The sequence below is a fragment of the Antechinus flavipes genome, chromosome 4 (genome assembly GCF_016432865.1).
Source record: "Antechinus flavipes isolate AdamAnt ecotype Samford, QLD, Australia chromosome 4, AdamAnt_v2, whole genome shotgun sequence".
Taxonomy (NCBI): domain Eukaryota; kingdom Metazoa; phylum Chordata; class Mammalia; order Dasyuromorphia; family Dasyuridae; genus Antechinus; species Antechinus flavipes.
The window spans coordinates 445032081-445058532 of record NC_067401.1 but is presented as its reverse complement, the minus strand read 5'-3'; the positions used below and the strand labels follow the sequence as shown (position 1 = coordinate 445058532).

Below are 26452 nucleotides of genomic sequence, written 5' to 3'. Positions count from 1 at the left end.
TGGGTTTGTGGAATCTTCACATGGGTTCCAGAATGAGAGTGAGATGATATATTTATTTTTCTTTGTATCCTCTTGAAATTTTTTTTTTGCCTGTATGAATATAAGCCTTGTTGTTAAAGTATTTCCATATTTTTCTTACATTAGAAATCACTCTGAGATATTTATGTCTACAGAACTCTTCATTCACAATTCACCATGTGTGTATTCAGTGCCTGTGATTTGGCAGGACTGGATGCTTTTTCTGGGGTTTTTGCATTTTCCCCTCCATCCCTGTTTACATCTTCTCATCCTATGTCTCTCAGCCATGCTGGAAGCAGTGCAGACCTTAGAAAAATGTTTAGACTAATTGGCTGCTTCCCATGAAAAGTCTTGTATTAAATTAAAGATTTCAAAAGGCATTTCTGTTTTTTTTAATGTTTCCTGGTTTCTGTCGCTAGGTATTGTAATTAAGTAAACTACCCTGGAAGTGGTCTATATGACAGGTTGGCTTCAGATCAGAATGTCTTTATGCTTTGAAAAGTAGATTCTGGATTCCTATAAAGATTCAAATTTTCATTTCAAAATTGTAGGTTTATTATTTCAGGGAACAAAAACGTACTCACATACACCTTAAATTAACTACAGAATTTGTTGAATAATATGCAAACCATGTGGATAATCTCATATAAGGAGATAGTCCCTATTCTCTAAGTCCTCATTTTTGTTTAGCCCAAGGAAATTAAACTGTCCGTGTAACTGTTCCCAGAAGGCAGCTCTGTCCAAACCACAGCTCAACTACTGATTGGCCCACAGATCTTAGGGGTTGTGGGGTTTTGTTCTTTGGTAGAAAAGGAGTTGACAGTCTCTTACAAAACCATTTTGAGTAGGTAATAGAAAGATAAACACAGGAGATGTTAGAATTCCTTTGGAGTCAGGGGCCAAATTCATAGATATTCATCAGTCACTCCTCTATCCGCATCTTGCCTTTTCTCTGGACTTAATCTAAAGCAGCTTGGATCGAAAATTTTCTTTGGTTTGAACACATTCAGCATATTTGTTGATTATTCATAGCAGTGCTGTCAAACTCAAATAGAAACAGATCCTGCAGCTTGTATGTGGATTTAGAAAACCATAAATTAACATTTTCTTTATTTTTATGTATTTTTATTTATTTTCTTAAATATTTCCCAATTATATTTTAAGTGTGGCCATTCTTAGGACTTTTGAAGGCCACGTGCAGTGGGGTTGGATACCTCTGATCTATAGGGAACAAAATTTGTTGGAATTGCTCTTTAATCTATTTGATTGTGAACTAGAAAGACTATTTCATATTCATATTCAACACTCCAAAAAGAAAACTTAATTAGAAAACAGAAATTTTTTATGTTGATTTGTGAATTCAAATGATTATTGGAACAAATGATCCTCCTGTATATGGCCTTGTACAAATGTGATTCCTAAGATATAGTCTTAAAATAAATCCTATACTAATTGGCCAGGAATTAGAGGTTAGGAGCTCTGGTCTTTAAAAGGATAAATCAATTTTCATAGCTCACTGTTGTTATTTCAGAGATAAAATTCCATCTAAAGAGAGGTCTATCCAAAAATAGCTTGGCAGGGGTAAAAATGAATAGATTCTAATGGAAAACTTCCTCTTTCTCACCAACAAGAGGAAATAAGGTGGGCATAATGATTGCGGCCATTTCTGTATGACAGATTTCTTTGTTTTTCTTGGTGCTAATGTAGAAGGAGAAAATGTTTTCTTTTTGGAAAACTGTAAAATGGTTTTTGAGATTCTGAATGACTTCTTTTTCCACAGGTTGACATGATGAAAGGAACATTAGAAAACCTTCAGCTCAACATAGTAGAAATGACAGATGAAAATGCAACCTTGGATGGTGGAGATGTTTTATTCACAGGTATGGTGATATAAACATAGCTTCACTATTTTTTAAAATAGATTTCTGCTTGAGAGGTGATTAACTCAAGACTACAATATTTTACAGATAATATTTTTTCCAGATGGTAAAGTGAGTTTTAATAATTTGGAACTCAGATCGGTTTGGCTTCATGCCACTGTAACAATAACAGTACTGAGAGTTAAGATTAGGGACTGGACCTGTGATTTTATTGGTCTAGGGAATTCCCAGATGAGGAGACTCCTTCTAGCAGTGAATATCAGTTCCTGCTCTGCAACCTAGTCTTAGATGCTTAAAGTACTGAGAGGTTATGTTAACTGTCCAGGGTCACACAGCCAGTGTATCAGAAATGGGATTGGACCTCAGATCTTGCTGCCTCTATGGCCATCTCTGTATCAATTATACCATGTCATCTTCATTACTATACCATGTTTAGTAATACTAAACAAAATCCAAATTTCTAATTTCAGTATTAATTTTCTTCAGTCACTTTCTTGGTTAAAGTTTGAATTGCTTCTTTGGGTATTATATAGATATTAAAGGAACTACATTTTCACCTGTTAAATAACTTCTAGTTCCTTAGGATAATATTTATAAACAGCTTGCATTTATTCATTGATTTAAAGTTTCCAAAGAATTTAACATTGCAGGATTTCTTATGATCTGTGCCACAACCTCATGATTTGAGTATTTTGTAAAATCATGCACTAAATCTATGATGATCTAAGTCAGAGAGTTATTAACTTGGGGTCCATGGAAAGATTTCAGGGGCTACATAAATTTGAAGTGCATTTTATGTCAATGATCTTCAAATAAAATTTAGCATTTCTTTCTATTATGATTTTTAAAAATTATCCTGAGATGGCTCAGAGTAAGTGTAGATAGCAATTCTTTCTGTTCTGACCAGAAACTCTGAAAGAATTCCCCTCAAGATTGATTATTTTATGAAGACAAACTAGGCCATCTTTTGCCTCAATTCTTACCTAGTCTTTAATCACTGAATGGGTGTTGCCTCAGAAAAATTGAGAACTGGAAAGACCTTAGTTTTAAAAGGCCCACGTCCTCCACTGAATCTTGGGCCATCACCAGTCATCCTAACCTGTGTCTTGCCATTGGACTCCAGTGATTCTGGAAGAGAAAGTGAGACTGATGACTTTGTACAGCTCTGATCACTTAAATCCAATTCACTTGCAAGCCAAGTCATTTCTCTATTGATGTTCTTGATCCTCTTTGAGAGTGAAGAATGAACAATAGCAATAAGCTGGATCTATGACATAAAAATAATTATGATCTCTTAGTCCAAATCAAGTTAGGGCATTAGAACAATTCATGAAGAAAGCAATCAAAATTCATCTTTAGTTTGGAACCAAAAGTAAGAGAGTACCATTTACAAAAACATCTGACATTGAATATCTGCCACCCAAAGATATTCAGAGGAATATCAGAGTCACTAGCACATTCTAATAGGATGCCAGAAGGGGAAAAGACAATAATAATGTAAAAGCTAGAGTCATCAATCTTGACTTTAATTCTTAGGTCTCTTATTAAATACCAAAATCAGATTATTTGATTTTTAATGCCATCTATGACATACCACGCCACTGAATGTAAACATATTATATCTGCGAAGTAGGAATTCTTTGGGATCATCTGACATCATGAATCTGGGATTTATCACAGAAGCCATACATGAAACTTTTGGGTTTTTTGAGTAGCATAGATCAGAATTCCATTTGTCTCTTATTAAATAGAAAATCAAGGAGCCTGAAATATATAGGATTTTTCTCTGTAGTTATTAACAAGAAACAACTGCTGTGCAGCAACACATAACTACGTCCTGGAAGGTTGGATGCCATCAGGAGCAAAAACTCAAAATAAACATAGCATTGTAAATTCATATAGGAGCCATTTAAGAGAGACATCAGTGAATTATGTTCAGAACCACTGGCCTAGGAATAAAGAAATCTAATTTTTAATGAAAAATGCATTGCTAATTTGCTATATGGCTTAGGGACAAGCGGCTTAAACTCTTTGGAATATATCAAGTTGGGCTAGATGGTTCTTTAGATTCCTCTGCTTTCTGAAACATTCGCTTTCCCTAAGGTCTTTCTCCCTACTTCCCTACTAAACCCAAGAGACTCAGAAGTTGTCTTTCCAGCTAGGGTAACATTAATCTCTCAACAAGCTAACTGCTGGGGTGTTTTTTATTGTAGATGATATATGTTTGCCTGAAACCATGCTAGCTGTGAGGTTTATTGTTCTTAGCACAGAAATAAACAATTCTTTATTTACAGGCATCAAGATCGGACATATCTTTGTGATCATAAATTGCCTTTTGTCATTTTACCTACTCTTTTCTTAGCAGCTTAGTCAGCCGCAGTACCATACTGATAGAGCAGAACTGATTCCTCTGCATCTATTCTAAAGCTCAAGATTTACCGTGCCATACCATTCTTCAAGACATTAAATGGTTCCCTATTGCCTCTAGGAGCAAACACAAGTTTCTCAGCTTGGCGTTAGAGACAACTGAATGGCACAATGGATAGAACACTGGACTTGGAGTCAAAAAGAATAATTAGAATTTTGTCACTTACTGACTGAGGGATAGGACAAGCCATTTAACCTTCTCAGAATCTCAATTTTCTTCTTTTGTAAAATGGGGATAATAACAGCACTTGCCTCACAGGGTAAGGACTAAATGGGATAACATAAATAATGTTCTTTGCAAACTTAAAACTACCTATTATTATATAAATACTGGCTATTATTTAAAACATTGCACAATTTAGCTCTTAGTTAATATATATTATTTCCTTTCATGTGCTCTCTGTTCCTGCCATGCTGACCTTCTTGCTGCTCCCTAAAAATCAGTATTCCATCTCCCACATTCATGTCTGGAGTGACCTCTCTTCTCTCTTTCATCTGGTAGAATCTCTGCCTTCTTTCCCATTTCAGGTCCTATACTACCCCCACAGGATGCCTTTTCAGGTCCCCTTATTTTGTTAATGTTCTTTCCTTCCTCCCCAAATGATCATGTTTATGCCTCTCTGTATGCATGTGTTATCCATCCAGAAGAAGAGATAAGCACTGGTTTTTGTTTTGTATTTGAATTTCCCCCAAACCTCATACTTAGTGTTATTGTTATTGGTGAGTCACTTTGGTTCTGTCCGATTCTCCATGACCCTATTTAGGGTTTTCTTGGTGGAGGTGCTAGAATGGTTTGCCATTTCTTTCTCCAGCTCATTTTACAGATGAGAAAACTGAGGTAAACAGCTAAGTGACTTGTCTAGGATCATACAGCTAGTAAGTGTCTGAAACCAAATTTGAACTCAGATCCTCTAAGACCAGAAGTCTATTCTAGCTGCCCATATTTCATGCTTAGTAGACACTTAATAAATGTCCCTGGGGATAGACTGGATAAAACTCAAAAAGGGGGTTCATGCTGTCTGTTCGTTACTTTTGCCTTTATTCACTACTAGGATAAGTTGAGCAAGAAATAGAGCATGAGATGCCTTTTGTTTCTCTTTCTGTTCATTATGCTCTTTTTCCACCTATAGTCTGACTCGTTTACTACACAATTAGGAAACTGTCTTCAAACTCCTTCAGCCCCTGCAAGGTAACCATAACTGTCAGTCAAATGAACAGTCACTGACAGCTGCCTTTTTCAGCTCTGTCTCTCTAAAATATAGCATAATTATTAAACCACTATTTAAACAGTACAAAACAATCCTAGGGCATCATCTTATATTCACCAATCTGGGGAAGGTGCTAAATAATAAGAACTCATTCTTGGAGAAACTAAAAGACAGGAATACTAATTCAATACTGGGAGATGTGTAAATTAATTCAAATGATAATTTAAGAAGATAATTTAGAATCGTGCAAGGCAAGTTGCTAAGTTATTCATACCCTTTGACCCAGAGATTCCTCTACAGGAAACTGTAGTCCTAAGGAGATTTTTAACAGAAAAAAAACATAAAAATATTCATAGCATCATTCTAACAAAGAAAAAAGCTGAGGGAAAAAAATGTGACAAGTAATTGGGAATGGCTAAACACAGTATAGCATATGAATATAAGAGAATATTTTTTGTCGTTCAATTGTGTCCAACTCTTCATGCCCCCATTTGGGGGTTTTCTTGGCAAAGATACTGGAATCCTTTGTCATTTCTTTCTCCAGCTCATTTTATAGGTCAGGAAACTAAGATTTAATCTTTTTAGGTTTAAGTGACTTGCCCAGGATTACATAACTACTGCATATCTGAGGTCAGATTTGAACTCAGGAAAATAAGTCCCACTTAAGTCCCCGCATACTATACACTACAGTGCCATCTAGCTGTTTCCAAAGAATACTATTATGCTGTAAGCAATGATGATTAACTAAGAATGCAGAGAAACATGGGAAGTTTTGCATGAAATGATGCAAAGGAGAGAAAAAAACAAAAGAAGCATATGCACAATGATTGCAGCAAGGTAATAAAAGTCAACATGGAGAGGTAACAAAACCGAGTAGGGAAGGAGGGAGAGAAATCCTAGAGAAAGTAGATGTTTCAGAAAGCAGAGGGACCTAAAGAAGCATACAGCTCTGAAGAAGATATAAAGTTACTGCTGGTACCAAATGGTCCAACTTTAGAGAATGTCCACCCTTTCTATCAAAAATGAACAAATTAATTCTTTTGAGAGCTTGTGTTTTGGAGGATAACAGGGAAAAGGGGAGCTATTGTGTTTATTGTGTAAAAACTAAAAGCATTAGTAATTTTCAAAAATTCCTTTGATAATCTCATCTAGAAATTTCCCAGGTATTAAACTTCATGCTTTTTGCTTGTAGATTCCAGGCTCCAGTCTTTCCTTTTTTTTGAAACTTAAAAGAACATTATCTAATCCGGCCTAATTTCTAATATTACCTTTTATTTCTTTTGAATATCACTCAGTATTAGTGCCACATTATATCAGCCATTCTGTTAGTCCCCTGGAATATATTTTATCTGGGTCTGATATATTAACTCAGATATACCCTTTTCAAACATATCCTTGTTTTGTTATTTGTTGTTCAGTCATTTGTGATCCCATTTGGGGTTTTCTTGGCAAAGAGGCTGTAGTGGTTTATCACTTCTTTCTCCAGTTCATTTTACAGATGAAGAACTGAGGCTGCAGGATTAAGTGACTTCTCTATGGTCACACAGCTAGTAAGTGTCTGAGGTCAGATTTGAATTTAGGTCTTCCTGATTCTGGGCCCAGCATTTCATTCACTTCTCTCTCTAGATGTTCTTTGCTCTCTTGCCCCCTCTTAACTTATCTTGGACACTGATTCTCGTTTTTTATTTGGTTTTTTTTTTTTGGTTGTTTTTTGTTTTTGCTGCTGAGGCAATTGAGATTAAATGACTTATCCAGGGTCACACAGCCAGGAAGTGTTAAGTGTCTGAAGCCAGATTTGAATTCAGGGCTTCCTGACTTCGGGCTGATGCTCTATGCACTACATCAATTAGCTGCTCCTCACTTTCTATTTGTTTTGTCCTTTTCAGTTCCAAGATATTGCTACTTGATAGAGAGAAGAGAAACAAGCTGAGAATTAGCCAGCTCTGACTTTGTTCCATCCTCAGTTATCATCATCCATCCACCTCAGAAACTGTCCAATCCCTTCTGTGATTCTCCTTTTTTCCTAACATGGCTAGGACTTCTTTGTTGTCTTTGTATCCTGTGTCCAGCACAAAAACTAGTAGTTTATTAAACCTTCTCTGAGATTCAAACCCACTACTTCTGGTTCCTACTCTAGCATTATTTCTTTGGTATTATGTTGCCTCTTCAACGACAAGATTGTAATTGAGTTTTATCATAGCCAAAAATACAATAGTTCTTGCTCTCAAGGAGTTTACATTTTGTTAGATTTGAGAACAAGCTGAATGACCAATTAATGGTATCTTCATCAAGACTGGCAGCCCTCTCCATTTTCTGAATGTCCATCAGGTGTTTTAAAGGAAGACAACTATTTTCATAAAAATAATTCCCAACACATAAAATGATTTCTCTTTAAAAATGCAATTTCCATTGCCACTGACTTGGAAAGCCACTAACTCTTTACTTTTTTTCCAATCAAAGTAAACATTTCAAGTATTATAAAATTATGTATGAAAATAATTTCATTCTATCTTATAAGCTAATATAGTCATTTGTTTAATGGGCTGATGTTTGGAGTGGGTAGTGGTAAATGGGGTGGGGAGGGCATTAATTAACTGCACTGTGCTTTAATTATTTTTCGATGAAATAAGTTGGCAGGTTGATAAGTTGGCAGGACCCCTCACTGAGTCTGTGTCATTTTATCTAGGCAGGGAATTTTTTGTGGGCCTCTCCAAAAGGACAAATCAACGTGGTGCAGAAATCCTGGCTGACACTTTCAAGGTGAGTAAAAAATGGCTGTACTTTGCAAACAGCAGGTGTTCAATAAATGGTGGTTGAAGGAATACATGAATTTAATTAATTCTCTTGTCTAAATTACATACAGTAATAATAGTAACAATAGCTCACATTTCTGTACAGGGTTAAGATTTGCAAAACACTTTATATACATTATCTCATCTGAGGCTATTAGGTTGCACCAGGACAGAACACTGGTTCTTGAGTCACAAAGACTGAGTTCAAATAATTTTCTCATTTAAATTATATATAGTAATAATAATAACAATAGCTCATATTTCTGTACTGGTTTAAAATTTGCAAAAACTTTACGTATGTTTTTTTCATCTCAAGCAGTTAGGTTGCACAATAGATAGACCATAGTCCTGGAAGGTTGCATTGTGGATAAAACATAGTACTGGAGTCACAAAGATCTGAATTCATATTTGGTCTTACATACTTACTAGCTGTATGTACACTTACTAGGTGGGCAAGTCACAACATTTTTGCCTCAGTTCCTCAGCTGTAAAATGGGGATGAGAATAGCATTTACTCCCCCCCCAGGATTGTTATGAGGAATAAATGAGATAACTGCCTAGCACAGTGCTAGCTACTTAATGAGTGCTATATGAATGCATATTTCCTTTCCCTTGATCCTTATAATACCCCTGTGAGATAGGTGCATTTTATAGATGAGGAGATTGAAATTGAGAGGTTTAAATGCCTTGTCTAGTCATAGAACTAGGAAATATCTGAAGCAAGACTGGATGTCAGAGCAGGTAAGAGCCTTACTCAGTGTTGCACAGCTCATAAGTATAGATTCAAATCCAGGTCCTTCTTGTCTCCAAGTCAGTGCATAAAGTTGTCAACCACAAATATTTTATGAGCCATTGACATTTCATTTAGCATATGATTATCATCAGAAATTTTTGTGTGTGCTTTTCTTTTTGTCTTGGGAGGGGGGAGAAGAGAGATAGAAGTCCTTTCTGTCCCTCCATCCATAGTTATAAAATTGCATGTGCTCATAATGCAACCAGGGGCAATTTTTAAATATCTGACTCTTGGATTGGTTATGACATGGAGAGATATGTTTTCAGACCAGACTCTCAGGGAATTCCAAGCAAACTGATTTGCACAACATAAAAGATAAGTGTCAGATATGTAAGATCTAGGTGTTTGGCAATGCTTCCTCTTGCTCTTTGTGGATATAAGGAATCAGAGGCTGTTTCATCTCTTTGAAAAATATTTAAAGATGAGGAGACCCATAAGAAACATTAAAGAATACCAAAAATGTGGGTCTTCAATACAAACAAAAATAGTCAAAATTAACACCTTGTGTTATAAGACACTTCATGCATGTCATCTCATTTGATCCTCATAGTGACTCCATTAACAAAGGTAATACCAGTTTTATTTTCCTCATTGCTACATAAAACTCCTGAGATTCCAAGGGGGAAAATGATACGGTCAAATTAAGAAGGAGCAACAGTAAACTCCAACTCAGACCTTCTAATAATAAGCTTATTGCCCTGAATGGTTGTAACTTGGGTTATTTAGAACCCTCTTTCCCAAGTCCCACAGAACGGCCAGAAATTTAAAGAACTGATTGCTCTATTAAATATCTGGCTATGCCATGTTTTCTCCTTGTCTGATTTGGCAAATTAGTAAGCCCCCAAACTTCTCCCAGAAACAAAGGTCCACACTGACATTTAACTCAGGCTATTAAATAGCCGTGAGTCATAAAACATTACAGTGTCTAGAGAATTTAAAATGAACATCATTCATATATGTCATGACTGGAGCTAGGTAACACTACAGAGTCTGATGTTTTTAAAATGGGTATCACACTGAGAAGAGTCTAGTGGAAGTGTACAGCTTGCAGCATCACTCGCATAAAGAATTGGGAATTGAAGAAGAATGGGACTAAGGATGTTAGTGGGGAAAAGGCATACTCGATAATAAAGATGGGCTGGTCAAGTAGCAGAGATGTAGGAGAAGTACAGAGCCTGAGGATTCCTATGGTATCTTTGTGACCTTAGGAGAAAATGAGGAAAGTCTCAAGTAAGAAGGGTGGGCCCTCTGTGCTGAAGTTATGGGAGGACGTGGACAAGGGCCATATGGCACGGGCAGGCTTGGGTGGGTTGTGATCTGCGTCATTGAAGGGAACTCCCAAATCCATGACAGATGCATTTGAGTAATACTATTCCCCTCCCCCCATTCAAATCCTAGCTTTCCTTCCAGATATTCCAGTCCCCTATAATTGTCTTTGCTTGGAAAGATAGCATTTAGGAATTTTTTAAAATTTAATTTGTGATGATGAAACTCAGCAGGCAAAAAACAAAATGATTTTCTGTTTTGTGCATAGGATTATGCTGTTTCCACAGTGCCAGTGTCCGATACTCTACATCTGAAAAGTTTCTGCAGCATGGCCGGACCCAACCTGATCGCCATTGGCTCGAGTGAACCTGCACAAAAAGCTCTCAAGGTAGAGTGTAACTGACTGGAGTGCCCGCCTGTAGGGTGCTGGGAGATGCTCAATAACTTCTTTCTGATACCTGCCTGCTTTCAGATAAAACCAATAAGCCTGGAATAGAGCATGTAGCAATGTACCACTATCATGGCCACCTGGGATGTGCTCATTTCCCCACAGTTATCTCATTGTAATAAGGGAAATTCACCAGGAAACTGCTTTTTTCAAGAGGCAAAGATCCATATTATAGCAGATATTCATTTCTCACTTGTTTCTTACTTCAAAGAATACTTTGATTCAAAAGCACCTGAGTAGCTCAATCTTTATCATTCTCTTGATTGTTTATTTAGGATCTACCATTAAAGTCTCAAAGGCAGGAGCTTTATAGAAATGTCTCTTGGTGAAAAGAGAGTGGCTGTTTTCCTTGTCAGCTCCCCATCATGGCTATTGCTTGGAAACAGCTGGTTTGGCCCTGGGCAATTTGGATTTCATTTCTGTATTCGATAAAAGATTATAGCTTGTCTTTTCTGCTCTCATGCTATATTAGCCACTGGTTTGCTAAGTATTTCCTATCACTGGCTTGGATCTGCCTCAAGATTTTGATTTTCCCTCAAGAATTTGGTTTTGCCCATGGTGGTTTATTCCCAGAGGCAGCTAGGTAGAACAGTGGATAGAACACTAAGTTGCAATCAAGAAGACTAATGTTCAAATTCTGCCTCATTTTTCCTGAGTTCAAATCTAGCCTTAAACACCAGTAGTGTGTCCCTGAGAAAGTCACTTGTTTACCTACCTAGATTTCCTCCTGTAAGTTGAATTGGAGAAGGAAATGACAAACTACTCCAGTAACTTTGCCAAGAAAACCCCAATCAGACTCCCAATCTTGCTGTAAGAATTGAATGGGATTTTCACTGTGCTTAGCACAATGCCTAGTGTACCATACTTCCTTAATAAATGCATATTTCCTTGTTCCTTTGGAAGATCTTTATGTTGTTTTAGTTCTGCCTAATTTAGAGAAGGATGAGCATATTTTCTGGGAGTAAATCATTGGGTGTGTTGGAAAGAAGTGATTTATTTGAAAGGTAACAAAGTCCCTAATAGATGAATCATCTCCTACAGTGAGGCAGCTTACTAAGGGACTGTTTGTGGTGACAACAGCATCAGTATCCACATCCTTTGCCATGTATAGCATGTTGAACTGCTCGTACATGAAATCAATTGTAAATTCCTTGGAAGAAGGAACCAAACCTTGAGCTTCTAGTTCTAATACCTAGTAATAAAGGACTCATCACCTAAGAAGGGCTCTGAAAGGAAAAAATGGAACCTCAATAGCCTTGGAAGCAAAAAATGTCTCTGCCTTCAGAGAGTTCTTGAAGCACTTAGGAAAACCAGACTTGAGTCTCCAAGTTCTCTGCACTAATAATAATAACAGCTAAAAGACAGTTGTTATAATAATAGCTAATATACTCTGTGCCAAACAGCATGCTGGTTACTTTACAATCATTATCTCATTTGACCCTCCACACAACCTTGGGAGGTGAATGATATTCTTATCCCCATTTTACAGAGAGGAAAACTGAGGTAGAAAGAGGTACAGTGACTTGCTCAGAATAACTCAGCTAATAAATGTCTACAGTTGGATTTGAACTCAGGTCTTCTTGATTCCATACCTATAGAGGGCCAGAACTCCGGAAAAGTATGCTTAAAACAAGGAAACAGTGGAATTGATGATATAATGGTTCTTTAGTTCACATATATCTAGTATGATATAATGATATAATCACTCTAGTTTGATATAATCACTCTAGTTGGCATACACTCAGTATGTTGTAATGATGTAATTGTAATAGGGTATTTAAGGGCTGAGAGAATTGGGGACAGGGTCAGTCAATCAGAGTGAACAGACTATGAAGGAGACAATATTTTTAGACTCTATTCCAGACTATCCTCATAGTGACTATCCTGCTGAGACCAAGGTCCATCCAGAGGACCTCCAGAAAGCTAGCCTGGACATTATACAGACCCAGCACTCTGTCCACTATACCACCCAGTTATCTCTAACATTTACATTTATTATTTCCCCAAGAGGTAAGAACCAAAACACCCAGCAGCATAGAATCATAGAACAAGTATGGATACTTTCAGTATTTGGGGGACATCTAAGAAGTAGTTGTAATATTAGAAGTGAAGCCAAGTAAATTGGATAGCTAAGAGGCAGAGAAGATAGTGACTGCTGTGGAATTAGACTCATCTTCCTAAGTTCAAATCTGGCCTTAGACACTTAGTTGTGTCACCTGGGCAAGTCATTTAATCTTGTTTGCTTCCATTTCCTTATTTTTAAAATGATCTGGAGAAGAAAGTGGCAAGCCACTCTAGTATCTTTGCCAAGAAACCAAATGGGGTCATGATGAGCTGAACACAATCAAAACGACTATACAATGTCAACAAGTAAATTGGGTTCAAACTCCGGCTCTGGTTTGAGCTTTATTACCATGGACAGCTCACTAAAAGGGTGTATTAACTTTTGTATTGCCTCCTTCACTGGGAGACATTCTTACAGCACTATATAAATGTGAAGTGAGGTGAGTTTACCCTAAAATATTTCAATGATCAGTAATTTGATCAGTATTAGTCAAATAATAAGCATTTATTAAGTACTTACTATGTGCCAGGCTCTGTACAAAAAAAAAGGAAAAAATATATTCCCTGCCCTCAGTGAGCATACATTCTATTGGGAGAAAAGCAGGTGAAATAACTTCATATATATAACATACAGACAGAGTAAATAAATGTTATCTATAAGGCAAAAGCATTAGCAGCTGCGCAGACCAGAGAAGGCCTACTACAATAGAATGTGAGATATGAACTAGGATCTCCTTGATGGAAGCCAGGGAAATTCAGAAGTGAAAGTGAGTGGACAGAACATCCCAGACATAGGGAATAGAGTCAGAGATTGAAGATAGAATATTGTGTTTACAGAATGACAAGTAGTTCGATAAAACGGAACCATAGATTATGTAAAGGGAAGTAAAATATAAAAATACTGAAAAGGTAGAAAGGGGCAAGTTTGAGAAGGGTTTTAAACAGCCAAACAGGATTTTCAGTTTTATCCTAGAAGTGATAAAAAGCCACAGGAGTTTGTTGAGCAGATAAAGAGTATGGTCAAATGTGACCAATGCTCTAGAAAAATCACTTGGCAGTTAAATGGAGGATATATTGGAATGGGGAGAAATGTAAAGCAGGCAGCCCAATTTCAAGACTATTATACAGCTGTCAACATGAGAGGTAATGAGAACCTGAACTGGGATTGTGTATATACAAGCAGAGAAGGTCATTTATTTGAAAGATACAGGGAAGAGTTGGTGGTAGATTGGATTTGTAGGTTCAGTAAAAGTGAAGAATCAAAGATGTTTCAGAGTTTTAAAGTTTGAGTGACTGGAAGGATGGGGGTGCCAATAATTGTGATATTAAGAAGGAGGGAGGGTTAGAAGAAGAAGATAATGAGTTTGGATGTATGAAGTTTACGATGATTGAGAGTTTGAGTATGGAAATGAGAAGGGATATACAATTTGAGATAATCAAATTCTACCAAGCTATGGCTAATCTAAGAAAGAGCCTCTCTAAATGTTGCCTTGATGAACTTTTAATCAAGACTGTTCAGCACAATGGAATGTGTTCCTTCCCTTCTCTGCTTTGCAAAATGAGAGAATTTCCCTTGATGGCCTCTAGATTCTAAATTGCTGCCCCTGGATCTTGTGATTAGAGCTGTTAGAATCTATGTTTTGCTTCCATATTATTGTCACCCTCAAAGAATGAGGAGGCCTTTGAGGTAGACTTCTTTGAGAAAAGCTCTTATAATGACTAAAACACCATTAATTATATATGTAAGATATCATTTTTATAAGAAGTTTTTAAGACTTAGGGATGGAGTATTTATTTAAATACTTTTAAAATATACTATATATATTAAATATACTATAAAAATACTATTTTAATAATGCCTTTGATGGATACTAGCTGTGTGACCTTTGGTGAGTGGCTACTATATGAGAATGAAGAGTTTCCTTATTATGGACTTCATTTTACCAATGAACTCAATGATCCAATCTCCATCCCACTCCAAATTTATATAAGTTACTTCAACTGATCCCTCACTGCTATGAGGCAATTTTTTTACACCTCTCTAATCATGGTTGTTCAATGACAGAATACTGGGTCTGAAGTCAGGAAGACTTGAGTTCAATCCAATCTCAGACATCCATTAGCTATGTGATCTTGGGCAAGACACTTAATCTCTGCTTGCTTTAGTCCACTGGAAAAGGAAAAGGAAAAGCATTTCAATATCTTTGCCAGGAAAATTCCACAGGCAGTATTGACATGTCATAGTCCATGGTATTATAAGTTGGACATGACTAAATGACTGAACATCAAATTAACTTCCTATTCCATCCACCCAGCAATTCTTTATCTTTTCATTCTTCCTCAAATTCCCTATGATTCCCTTCCCACTACTGTTTCAGTTGAAAAACTAATATTTAACCAAAAAACAAGACTTTTCTGAGACCTCCCTCTTGTTCCTTTCCCCCTTGTCTCATATCACCCAGCAGACTTCTATCACTGTCTCTTCCCTCATCCCTGTCTCACATGAAGAGATGGCAGTTCTCTTTGCCAAGGCAAATTCCTCTATTTGAACAAGTGATCCTATATGTCCTATCTATAACAACTGTCAAGTAAGTTCCCATCTCTCCTCTAACACAGTTATGACCCTAATGCAGAGCTTCATCATGAGAATTCATGTCTGGACAGTGACAATAACCCAATGATGAGAGTGCTTAAGCCTCTCCTATTCCACTCATCAATTTCCCCTCAGATCTTCCTAAAATGCAGGTCTGACCATTCATCCCCCTATTCAACAAGTACCAGTCAGTGACTCCCTGTGACTTTAGGATATAGAAACCTCTGTTTGGTGTTCAAAACTCTTCATAACTTGCCTCCTCCTCACTTTTATTTTTTTTTACATCTCACATTGTCTTCCTCAATGGATAATAGGATCCAGTGATATTAGTATCCTTTGGTTTTCCTTGAACAAAACACCATATCTCCCAACTTTGAACATTTTGACTGGCAGCCTTTGCAGCAACAGTGTTTTTCCTCAACCTTCATCCTCCAGCTTCCTTCAAATCCTATATAAAATCCCATCTTCTACAGGGAGATTTTCCTGATCCCCCTTAATTCTAGTGCCTTCCCTTGATTGATTATCCCCAATTTTTGCTTGCATTTTTTCTCCCCCTTTCAACCATGGGCTCCCTGAGAAAAGGAACTATCTTGTAATTCTTCATATTTTCAGACTTGACACAGTGCCTGGCACATAGTAAATGCTTAACAAATGCCCATTGGTTGATTGATAGTTAATTACTCCTCACCTACCATCTACCTCTGATGCCTTAACATGGCATGGAGATGACTTCATGTACTCAAGGGCTTTGACAGAGGACTCCAAGCTCTGGCAGGACTGGCCATTTTGAAAAAATGACTAACTGTATGCATTTTATTCAAGTCTCAGCCTAACTAAGAATGGAGAGATTCATCACTAGATTGGATATAATGGGGAAACGTATTCATCAACTTCTGTGGTTCTCAAAAAAGTCTCCACATCATAGGAAGTCAGTAGAGAGACTTCCCCACACCCATAGTGTCAGGGGCCTATGAGATACTGAAATATTTCCTCAAAAACAATTCTCAATTGTATGTAGACAAAGTCTTACCATTCCCATTATACATATTAGGACACCAAGTTTCATGGAGTTTAAATGATTCACCCAAGACCACACAGCTAATAAGAAGTGATATCAGAGCTAAAAACTGGAGCTACTACTCCATGGACCTGACTGCCTCCCATCTCCCCCTGCAGTGAAGGAGGTAATAGCATCCATTCACCTAATACTGAGACAAGTATACATACAATCCAGGTATACTGACTTTCTGATATTCACAAAGGATAAATTATGAGTGATTTTTTTCTATTAAGAAATACAATTTACTGAGAACCTTGCTCAGTGCATTTGAAATATGATTCAATTAAATTATTTTTGATTTATATACAACCTTTCAGAAGGCTTTCTGTAAAGCAGATGCAATTTGTCATCTTTTTGCCATTAAAGCTGCATATCTAGCTGGTCATACAGAAAATTGTAAATGATTTCAACACGCACATCATTTAATTGGTTTATAACAACATACAAATACACCGGGCTCATTTTCCCTACTTCATCATGCAATGAACCACCATAATTCTCAAGTCGATTCTGTTTTTCGCACCTGAAATTCATACAGCCCTTCAGTAGCCAAGGGGCTCTAGTTACCTTTCTAGTTTGAGAACTGGGAAGGAAAATAGCCTCTGTCCTTTCTGCATCTCAAGTGGAATTTGTTTACTAGAAAAGTCAATGCATTCATATCAGTAGACCCACAGCACACTGGTGAATCCATCAGGATGAATTAAGAGCCTGCTATGCACTGAATTAGTAAAAAAAAAAAAAAAAAAAAAAAGTAATAATAATAATAACAATAGCTAAGATTTATATAATGTTCATACTGTGTGCCTGGCCCTGTGCTAAATGCTTTATAATTACCATATCATTTGATCCTCATAATAATTCTGAGAGATGGGTGCTATTATTAGCCCCATTTTAAGGCTGAGGAAATTGAGGCAAGCATACGTTAAAAATTATTTGCCCAGCATCATCCAGTTCAAATCTGAAGCCAGATTTTACAAAGCATCATCATCATCATAAATTAACATTAGTAATCATAATATAATAAACTGATTATAAATTGTATTAATGAGTAATATATGTTGATAATAATATAAATATTATCACATAAATCACTGAGCCACACAACTTGGCTCAGTGCCCTTAGAGAGGTTCAAATCCTAACTCTCCTACTTATTACCTATGTGACTTAAGGGAAATTCATTTATCTCTATGGGTCTCAGTTTCTTCATCTATAAAATAGGAGGAGAGGAATAAAAAAAATGCTTGTTAATTTAAAAAATAAAATTAATTTTAAAAAAATCCAGGTGAGTTGGACTAGGCTGAAGCAGGAAAGCCAAAAAAGCTTTCAGCAGTTGTAGACTTAAAGAGAGGGTGAGATGGAGGGACGGAGACAAAGACAGGAAGGGAGAGGAAAGAAGAGGAGAGAAGAGTATGAAGAAAGGAGAAAAAAAAGCTACAGTGCAGCAGAAATTGATTCAATGGCCTATACTTTTCCAGTATAGATCCAGTTTTGAAAGCGCCAGTCCCTCAGGCATTTGCAGGGTTCTTATGTTCTCATCAAACCTGCCCCTGGAGATTGGACTGGCTATAATGGTCGTCCTGGGGAGAAACTTATAATGAGTTGGGATTTGACCTCCTTGTAGTATACAGTCCAGGTCATTTGAAGAAAGTTTTAGCTAAAGATTTTTCAAAACTTATTGAATCAGACTGGAGTCCAAGTTGCATGATGGAATAATCAGCAATGAATCTGTGCCACCTGCTGGAGAGGTAACCACGAGGCAACTTCTCAGTGGCTCAGAGATATTTCTCCTTGGAGAACCTTGGCATTGGGGGTAGGAGCTGGGGGAGGATGTTTTTGTTTTGTGGCTTTCAGTTGCTGGTTTTGTGCTGTAGTGTGTGTGTGTGAGTGTGTGTGTGTGTGTGTGTGTGTGTGTGTGTGTGTGTGTGTGTGTAAAGTCTTCCTTTATAACAAAGAATTTTTACTAGAAATACTTTAAGAATGCAAAAAAAAAAAAAAAAACTTAGAGTAAGAAGAATTATAATGGAACCACAATTCCATTTTAGTGCTTTTGTCATGCAAATAACTCAGAAATCCCGTAAGTGGATTTCCAATAGAATTGGAATTTTAAATTAAAATTCTTGCAATACATCACTGTGGAAATGTCTTTAAGGCCCATTATCTGGTTCCTGAAATAAGTGACTGCATTTTTAAAATGCCTTGAATGAGAATACAAGCCACCAAGAAGCTAATCTAAATTACACAAGGCATTTTTTTTTCCTCTTGAATGGCCAACATCTATAATAGAGGTCAGTTCCCCAAGTATTCCCTCTCATTATAACCAGGCAGTAGGGATGGTTTAATATCCAAAAAGTTCATCTTATTTTGTAGAGTTATATTTTTTTCTAAATGAGAAAAATCAACCCTTTTGTTTGGATTGTGCACACATATATAATTTGGAATATCCCTAAATGTGGGCTGGTACTATAGCAGTAAGAACAACCAATAAAATAATCAACAACTAATAAACTGGATCAGGGAGAGAAAAAAATTAGAGAGACTTTACTTTTTATGACCCAAGGAATTAGAGCTTGTCATCACTGGATTTTCCTATTTGAGACTCTTTAAATCAAAAGCAAATTTAAGATCTCATTGTATGTCTTTTTTTAAACTCATTACCTAACTGTCAGTTTCAGGCACTTTGGCCCAGATCACCAGAACAATAGATTTTTTTTTTTTAAATCAATCGTTCCTTTATTAAGAAATTAAGAAACTAAACCAAGTAGCCTTCATGTTTGTAACAAATGTTGAGGCTCCTTTTTCTAGGATCTAACAATATTCCTGGAGTCTTGTGCCAATGAGGCTGGAAGAGCCAAAAGAAAAATGTTTTGGCATGATAAGCTCCTAAGTAGAGACTGGGAAGCCAAAACCACCATGCTTAATTTCAGCTTCATTCTAAATGCAGGAAGAAATCATGTGTTCCTGGGAATAAGCAGAGGCTCATAGATTGCTAAAGTTGAAATGGACTTTGGGAAATAACAGTCCATTCCCTCAGTTTGTAAACAAGGAAACTGAGGTTTAATGGGGGGAAGAAATGATCTATGTGTTTTTTAAAACTTCAAAAAGCACATTTTAAAGTTATTTTTAATATTTAATAATAGCAACTTTTAAGAACACAAAACATGCATTGAACTCCATATCCTAACCCTTCCCCCTCCCTATATCAGATTTAGCAACACCTTCCTTCTTTTTTTGAATGCCAGGAAGATTTGTGCTAATGAGAAAAAGGCATGTTCAACTCACACCAAATGCGGAGATTGGGTGACACGCTGCTAAGAATAGAGCCTTAGGTTTGCTCTGCTAAGGAAACATAATTGTCCACCAGGCCAAAATGTCTAAGTGGCTAGGGTGGAGAGGAGAATCAAAATTCATGGATTGTATTTCTAGCTCTTTCACCTATTCTCTGTCTGTGACCTTGCACTCCTCTGACTCAGATTCTTTACTTGGAAAAGCAGGCACAGACCTGCTTCCCTCATTCCTCAAGAAACCTTTAAGGCTAACAGACAAGAAGAAGAATTTGCATCCCAAGGTCCTGTGCTAAAAGTGGAAGCCCCATGGAGGACAGGCTGTCATAATGGATAGTGCTGTTTAATTCATCTCTGTTGGGCTCAGCAATGCCCAGAGAGATAGTGATAAGAAACTCAAGAGAGAGGTCGCTAAGTGTTACAGTGGCTAGAACAAACTAACTGCATAACCCCAGGCAAGTCACTTAATTTAAACTGGAAAGGAAGGAAGGAAGCAAGGAAGGAAGGAAGGAAGGAAGGAAGGAAGGAAGGAAGGAAGGAAGGAGGGAGAAAGGAAGGAAGGAAGGAAGGAAGAAGGAAGGAAGAAGGAAGGAAGGAAGGAAGGAAGGAAGGAAGGAAGGAAGGAAGGAAGGAAGGAAGGAAGGAAGGAAGGAAGGGAGGAGGGAGGAAGGAAGGAAGGAAGGAAGGAGGAAGGAAGGAAGAAGGAAGGAAGGAAGGAAGGAAGGAAGGAAGGAAGAAGGAAGGAAGGAAGGAAGGAAGGAGGGAGGAAGGAAGGAAGGAAGGAAGGAAGGAAGGAAGGAAGGAAGGAAGGAAGGAAGGAGGGAGAAAGGAAGGAAGGAAGGAAAGAAGAAAAGAAGGAAGGAAGGAAGGAAGGAAGGAAGGAAGGAAGGAAGGAAGAAGGAAGGAAGGAAGGAAGGAAGAAGGAAGAAGGGAGAGAGGGAGGGAGGAAGGAAGGAAGGGAGGGAGGGAGGGAGGGAGGCATAAAAAACTTGAGATAGTGGCTATAATCTCTGTTCAATTCCAAACTCCTAAACCTTACTAGCTGTGCTTCCACGGATAAGGTCTTATACTTCTTGAATCTCAGTTTCTTCATCTATAAAATGGAGGTAATTTTTCCTCATAGAGTTTTTGTGAAGAAAGCCTTTTATAAACCTTAAAGCAATACACTAATGTGAGTAATTATTGTTTCTATTCCCATTTGTTATTATTGCACATATTATGTGCAATATTATTCTTTTTTGCCTCACAAAATTGGCCCTACCAATAGCACTTGCTAATAATTCTGATAATGATATTCTCAAGCCTTGCACAAGAGCTAACCATTCTGCATTAGTTCCAAACCACAGAATGAGCTTGGGGACCTTCTAGGAACTGAAAAATAGGAAGGGAAATCTCCAATCATCTGATCCTCAGTTCTTCAGTGTGTTGATAATAGGATAGAAGTAATGATGGGATTTGTGCTGTCATTGACCTAGAAGAATTCCAGATGTGAAACTTCCTTCACTAGGTCCCTCTATGCAACATGGAGTTTCAAAGTTTCCTAGTGCACTAACAAGTGATTTGCTTAGGGTCATGCAACTATTATCATCCAAAGCAAGATTTGAACTCAGGAAGATGTGTCTTCTTGACTCCCAGTCTGGCACTCCATCCACTAGCTGCCCAGCTTAACAAAATTTGCCTAATAGTTTTTAGACTGCCCTAATACTTTTGGGACACCCTGTATTATTTATGTTGACATTTACTGATATAGTATTTCAAAGTTTGCAAAATACCTCACATATATGATTGACTTTGCATTTGTTTTGTATATACTTATTTATGCACAGAGTATCTCCCTGATAGACTATACTCCTTGAGAGCAGAGGCTATTAGTTTATTTTTGTCCTTGTATTGCCAGTGACTAATAAATATATAATGTCTACTTAATAAATGTCTATTGATTGAGTGATTGATCTTATATGAGCCTCATAAAAACCCTCTGAGGTAAGTACTAGACCATGGAGTCTTAAATTTGTTCATGTCCTGGGCCTCTTTGACAGTCTGGTGAAGCTTATGAGGACTCCTCAGAATGATTTGTTTAATAATTAAAGGAAATGCTAAATTTCATTTAGAGGTGAGTAAAAAATAAAGATGTTGAGGTTTTTCCCCCATTTAAATTCACAAACCTCCTGAAATTAATCCATAGGCCATTTTGTCAAGAACCCTTGGATTGGAGATATTTTTATCAAATAAGAATACTGTTTATAAAGCATTTAATAACACAGTGAGCTTAGATCTTCTTGACTTCAATTCTGAAGCCCCATCTGCCTCATTTCCCTGCTTTCTCAGGAGGGTTCTGGTTTGGTTTCTCCCTCCTAAGACAGGTTTCAATCATGTGCCCATGTGACTTGGAGACCAAGACTCAAAAGCACGTCCCTTTTCCATTGTTTTTGGTGCATAAAGGTGTCTAATAAATATTTATTCCATTCCATTCCATTACTCCAACAGATGATGAAATCAAGACTCAGAGCAACTAAGTTACTTATTCATTCACATATTTTTTTTCCAATTGGGTCCAACTCCTCATAACCCCATTTTGGGGTTTTCTTGGTAAAGACACTGGAATGGTCCTCCATTTCCTTCTCCAGCTCATTTTGCAAATGAGAAAACTGGATCAAAAAGAATAAAATGACTTGCCCAAAATCACACAGCTAGTACTTCTGAGGATCAATTTGAACTGTCAAAGATGAGTCTTCTTGACTCCGTGCCTTGGCTATATCATTGTACCACTCAGCCCCACTTTACATATCTAGTCAGTGCCAGTGGTGAGATATGAGAGTCCAAGTCTGAGCCTCCTTCTGCTACATTTCCCTGCCTTTTCAGGAGATTCTAACTTAGTTCTCTCAAAAGATATACTTTTCCATCCTTAAAACATTCCTCTTCCTTGAAATCCAGCCATTCCCATGTTTTTTGTAGTTCAGTCATTTTCATTCTTGTCCAATTCTTTGAAATCCCATTTGGGGTTTTCTCAGCAAAGATACTGGAATAGTATATTATTTCCTTTCCCATTTTTACAGATAAGGAGACAGGCTAATTAGGCTAAGTGGCATAAACAGGGTTACATAGCTAGTAAGTGTCTAAGGCTGGATTTGAATTCAGGAAGTTGGCAAGCCCAGCAGTCTATCCACTGAGCCAATAACCTCCCCCATTTCTTTGTAACTAATTCTCAATCCTAAATAACTAAATAAACTCAACCATCAAACTTTCTCCTCTGATATTCACAAAGAACAGAATTTCTTGGAAGAAATCATGAAACTTTGCTGAGTTTACTACAAATTCATGACCTCTTAGCTCACCTTAGTGCGCCATGAAAAAAAACATATATTCATCTTTTACTAACATCTTATTACATTCCCCAAAGGAGTTATTCTCTCTCCTCAAAAAGTGGGTTCAACAGAGTAATATACACAATTTCTACATAACACTTGGGAAAACACTTATTCCTTTCTTCTCTCACCTCTATCTTAGAAGGGGTGGAGCTGAATCTCAACTACATATTGCCTATTTCTATCCTTACTCCTTTCTCTCTCACAGTAGGGCTAGAGATTTAATTAACCACTTATCTACTACAGTAGCTGGCTCATTATTTTTTTAAAGGGGCAACATAATGGGCTTCAGGTTCACATGATTTCTTTATTTTTATGGAATTTATAACAGACAAAAAGTTACATGCAATCACAACAGTTTGGAGCCCCCAGTTAGGAATATAATTTCTTACATTTGAACAGGTTTGATGCTCAGCCCTAATTTCTAGCCCCTAGGCTCTTAAGGGAACATTTAAGTAAAGGAGTTGTGCAGAATGTATTATGTTGTCTATTCCTAGAGACAGAGAAAGAAGGAAAGCTGGGGAAAAGGCAAATGTTTAAAAAGAACTTCTCTCAGTCCTTGAGGAAATCAATACAGGCAATAATTTCAGTCCAGATCATATGTTCTACAATGATTTGGTGATCCCCTTTTACTTCTTCCCCCTCTCTCCCCTGACTCAGCTCTCCTTTAGATTTTTCCCTTTCAGTTTTTATTTTAATTTATTGCCACTGATCCTTCCCAGTTTAAACCACTAAGTCCCCAAAGCCCCACTTGTTGGTCTTGCTGCTTCAGCTGCTCACTTGCAGTCTCCACTCCTTTCTTTCATTCTGTTTTTTGCAGACGCCATATATCCTCTTAAGGACCTCATAACATTAATCATGTCTGCCTTTGGACTTAAATATTACGATTGTCCCAAGTCAGTCTTAGGGTTGACTGAGAATGCTTGTTTTATTGAATCTCAGGCTGCCCGCTCTCAAATCCCTATTACATCTGTAATATCATCAATGGAAAGAATACTTTAAATGCAGAGAAACTCTAAATCATTAATAGGATCATAGAAGAAGAGCTAGAAGGGATGTAAAGGCCATCAATAGATGAAGAAACTGAAGTTCAGAGAATGATTTGTCCAGGGTCATGCAGCTAGGTAGTATCAGAATTAGGACTTGAATAGATCTTTCTGGTTTGAAGTCCAGTACTGCATCCACTTGAGAGGCCATACTTCCTTTCAAGATTCAAATCCACATGTCAACTCCAAGTTCAGTCTTTTTCCCCCACTATAATATAGCCAGAAGGCTATATTATAATAACCAGTCTTGGTCCTTGAAAACCAATTGAACCATCCTTCCCTTCTCTTTAGTGAGGTGGAAACTAGGAAGCAGAATGTTATGTACATTGCTGGATACAATTATGTGTTAATTCTTTTTGCTTGACCACTTTTCTTTGTTATAAGAGAAGATTTGATTGGGAGCAAGAGAGCTGCATTCAGAAATAAGTGATATAAAAACAAAAGGTATTAAGAAAATTATTTAAGTATTAATGGATTCAGATTTGTTATCTAAGCTCATAGAATGTTAGAATTGTGACTTCTATTACATAATTGGTTTGAGAAGAGGCATGATGACTGCAGTGGAGAGTGTTGACTTGGGAGTCAGAAGATCTGATTCAACCGCCTTAGACTCTTCCAGTTAGTTAGTTAGTTAGTTAGTAAGTTATAATCAATCACAAAAAAAAAAAAAAATCACTTAATCATTCAGAGTTTCAGGTAATTATGTGAAAAGGGGAAGGATCAGAGATATACTTATACGACCTGCCTCAAAGGATTGTTGGAAAGAAAATCCTTTGTAAACTTTAAACCTCTAGATGGATGGGATCCATTATATTGTCACTCATGATCAGAGATCATTTGAATTTCTCTTTGTTTCTGAGGATCACTGATTATTTATCAACTAGTTCTCCAATCTGGAGGACAAAAAAAATTACACTGGAATAAACAACACAGACAACATTTCTGGCTGTAGCTTGAGAGAAAAAAAAAAGTTCAATCTCAGATGAGCAACTGAAGTTTTAAGAGATTAGGTGATACTTATCCTCACACAAATAGTATGGGTCCAAGGCAAGAGCTGAACCATGTCTCCAGACTCCTGGTGCAATAATGATTCCACTAGAGTTGCCCTGCTGTTTCTCACACCAGTATGGAAAAATGATTTCTGCCTGGAGTGTGGAAAACATACATTCTCTTATGACCCATTACAATTTTTGTACTATACCAAAAATCCATGTTCTATTTAATTTGGCACCTTGGATAGGAATAAATGAAGCGTCAGCTGAATTAGGGCAAAGATGGCTATAGGTTTTGTGTCACTGTTGGAAATTGCATGTTTTAATCATCTTACATTTTGATGAAGATTCTGCTTTCAAATAACCTGATTTGAAAAGCAAAAGTTTTAGACAGGTCCAGTAATAGTAGAAAGCAAATTTAAAGGGATGCTTTGATCATAACTTAATTATTCTTCAAGCTCTGGAAGAAATGTCCCCTCATACTCTCTCCCCATTTAGAACATTGGGATTGGGGATATACTTGCAAATAATGAAATGAGAGAGAAAGAAAGTTAAAATTCAGTCTTCTGTAGACTCACCATCTCTAATATGCAATCAACATTGAAGCCAAGTATTGAACTTCTCAGAAGTGAACTAGGCAGGTGTTTGGATCAAAGACCTACAGTCCATCTGCTGGTCTTCCTTGAAGTTTAGAATTTGCCAAAACTGCTTTCTCTACTGGCGTCACTTTTATAAATACAGTTTAGCACCAGACTATAGTGAAAGACAGGCGGTAAATCAATCATTTTTCTATTTAAATCAGTTTTTCCCCCTTGTTTCATTAATTCAAAATATCTTAAAATATACTCTTAGATGTATTATCAGTAATGTTAAAGAATATTTAAATCAATCAGTTCATTGAGTATGATTTTTAATGAATGTTTAAAGCAGGTTTTGAGATGCTTTATGGCAAATCTCTAAGCCTATCTCTATCTTATGGTAACTTTTTTCAAGTTTTTGAAACTCTCTCCATTGAAGACAGATTAGACTTGCTTTGCTTAACCCAGAGGGCAAGAATAGGAGCAATAAAAACAGGTGAAAACATCCAGGAGGAAAATATAGGCTGCCTAACAATTATTGCTATCCAAAAATAGAATAAATTGATTTGGGAAATAACAGGTTACCCTCACTGGAGGTCCCCAAGCAAAGATTCAGGCTTATTTAAGGACTTTGTTCAAC

At 37.1% G+C, this 26452-nt stretch overlaps 1 protein-coding gene across 1 annotated transcript in view; it reads left to right on the top strand.

Moving 5' to 3' along the window:
• The window catches only part of DDAH1 (dimethylarginine dimethylaminohydrolase 1), a 201441-nt gene that overhangs the window by 136917 nt on the left and 38072 nt on the right, over positions 1 to 26452 (top strand). The window contains exons 2-4 of the mRNA XM_051999248.1: positions 1799 to 1898; positions 8220 to 8293; positions 10653 to 10772. Coding sequence (XP_051855208.1) covers positions 1799 to 1898; positions 8220 to 8293; positions 10653 to 10772 — 294 coding nt within the window. The remainder of the gene's footprint in view (positions 1 to 1798; positions 1899 to 8219; positions 8294 to 10652; positions 10773 to 26452) is intronic.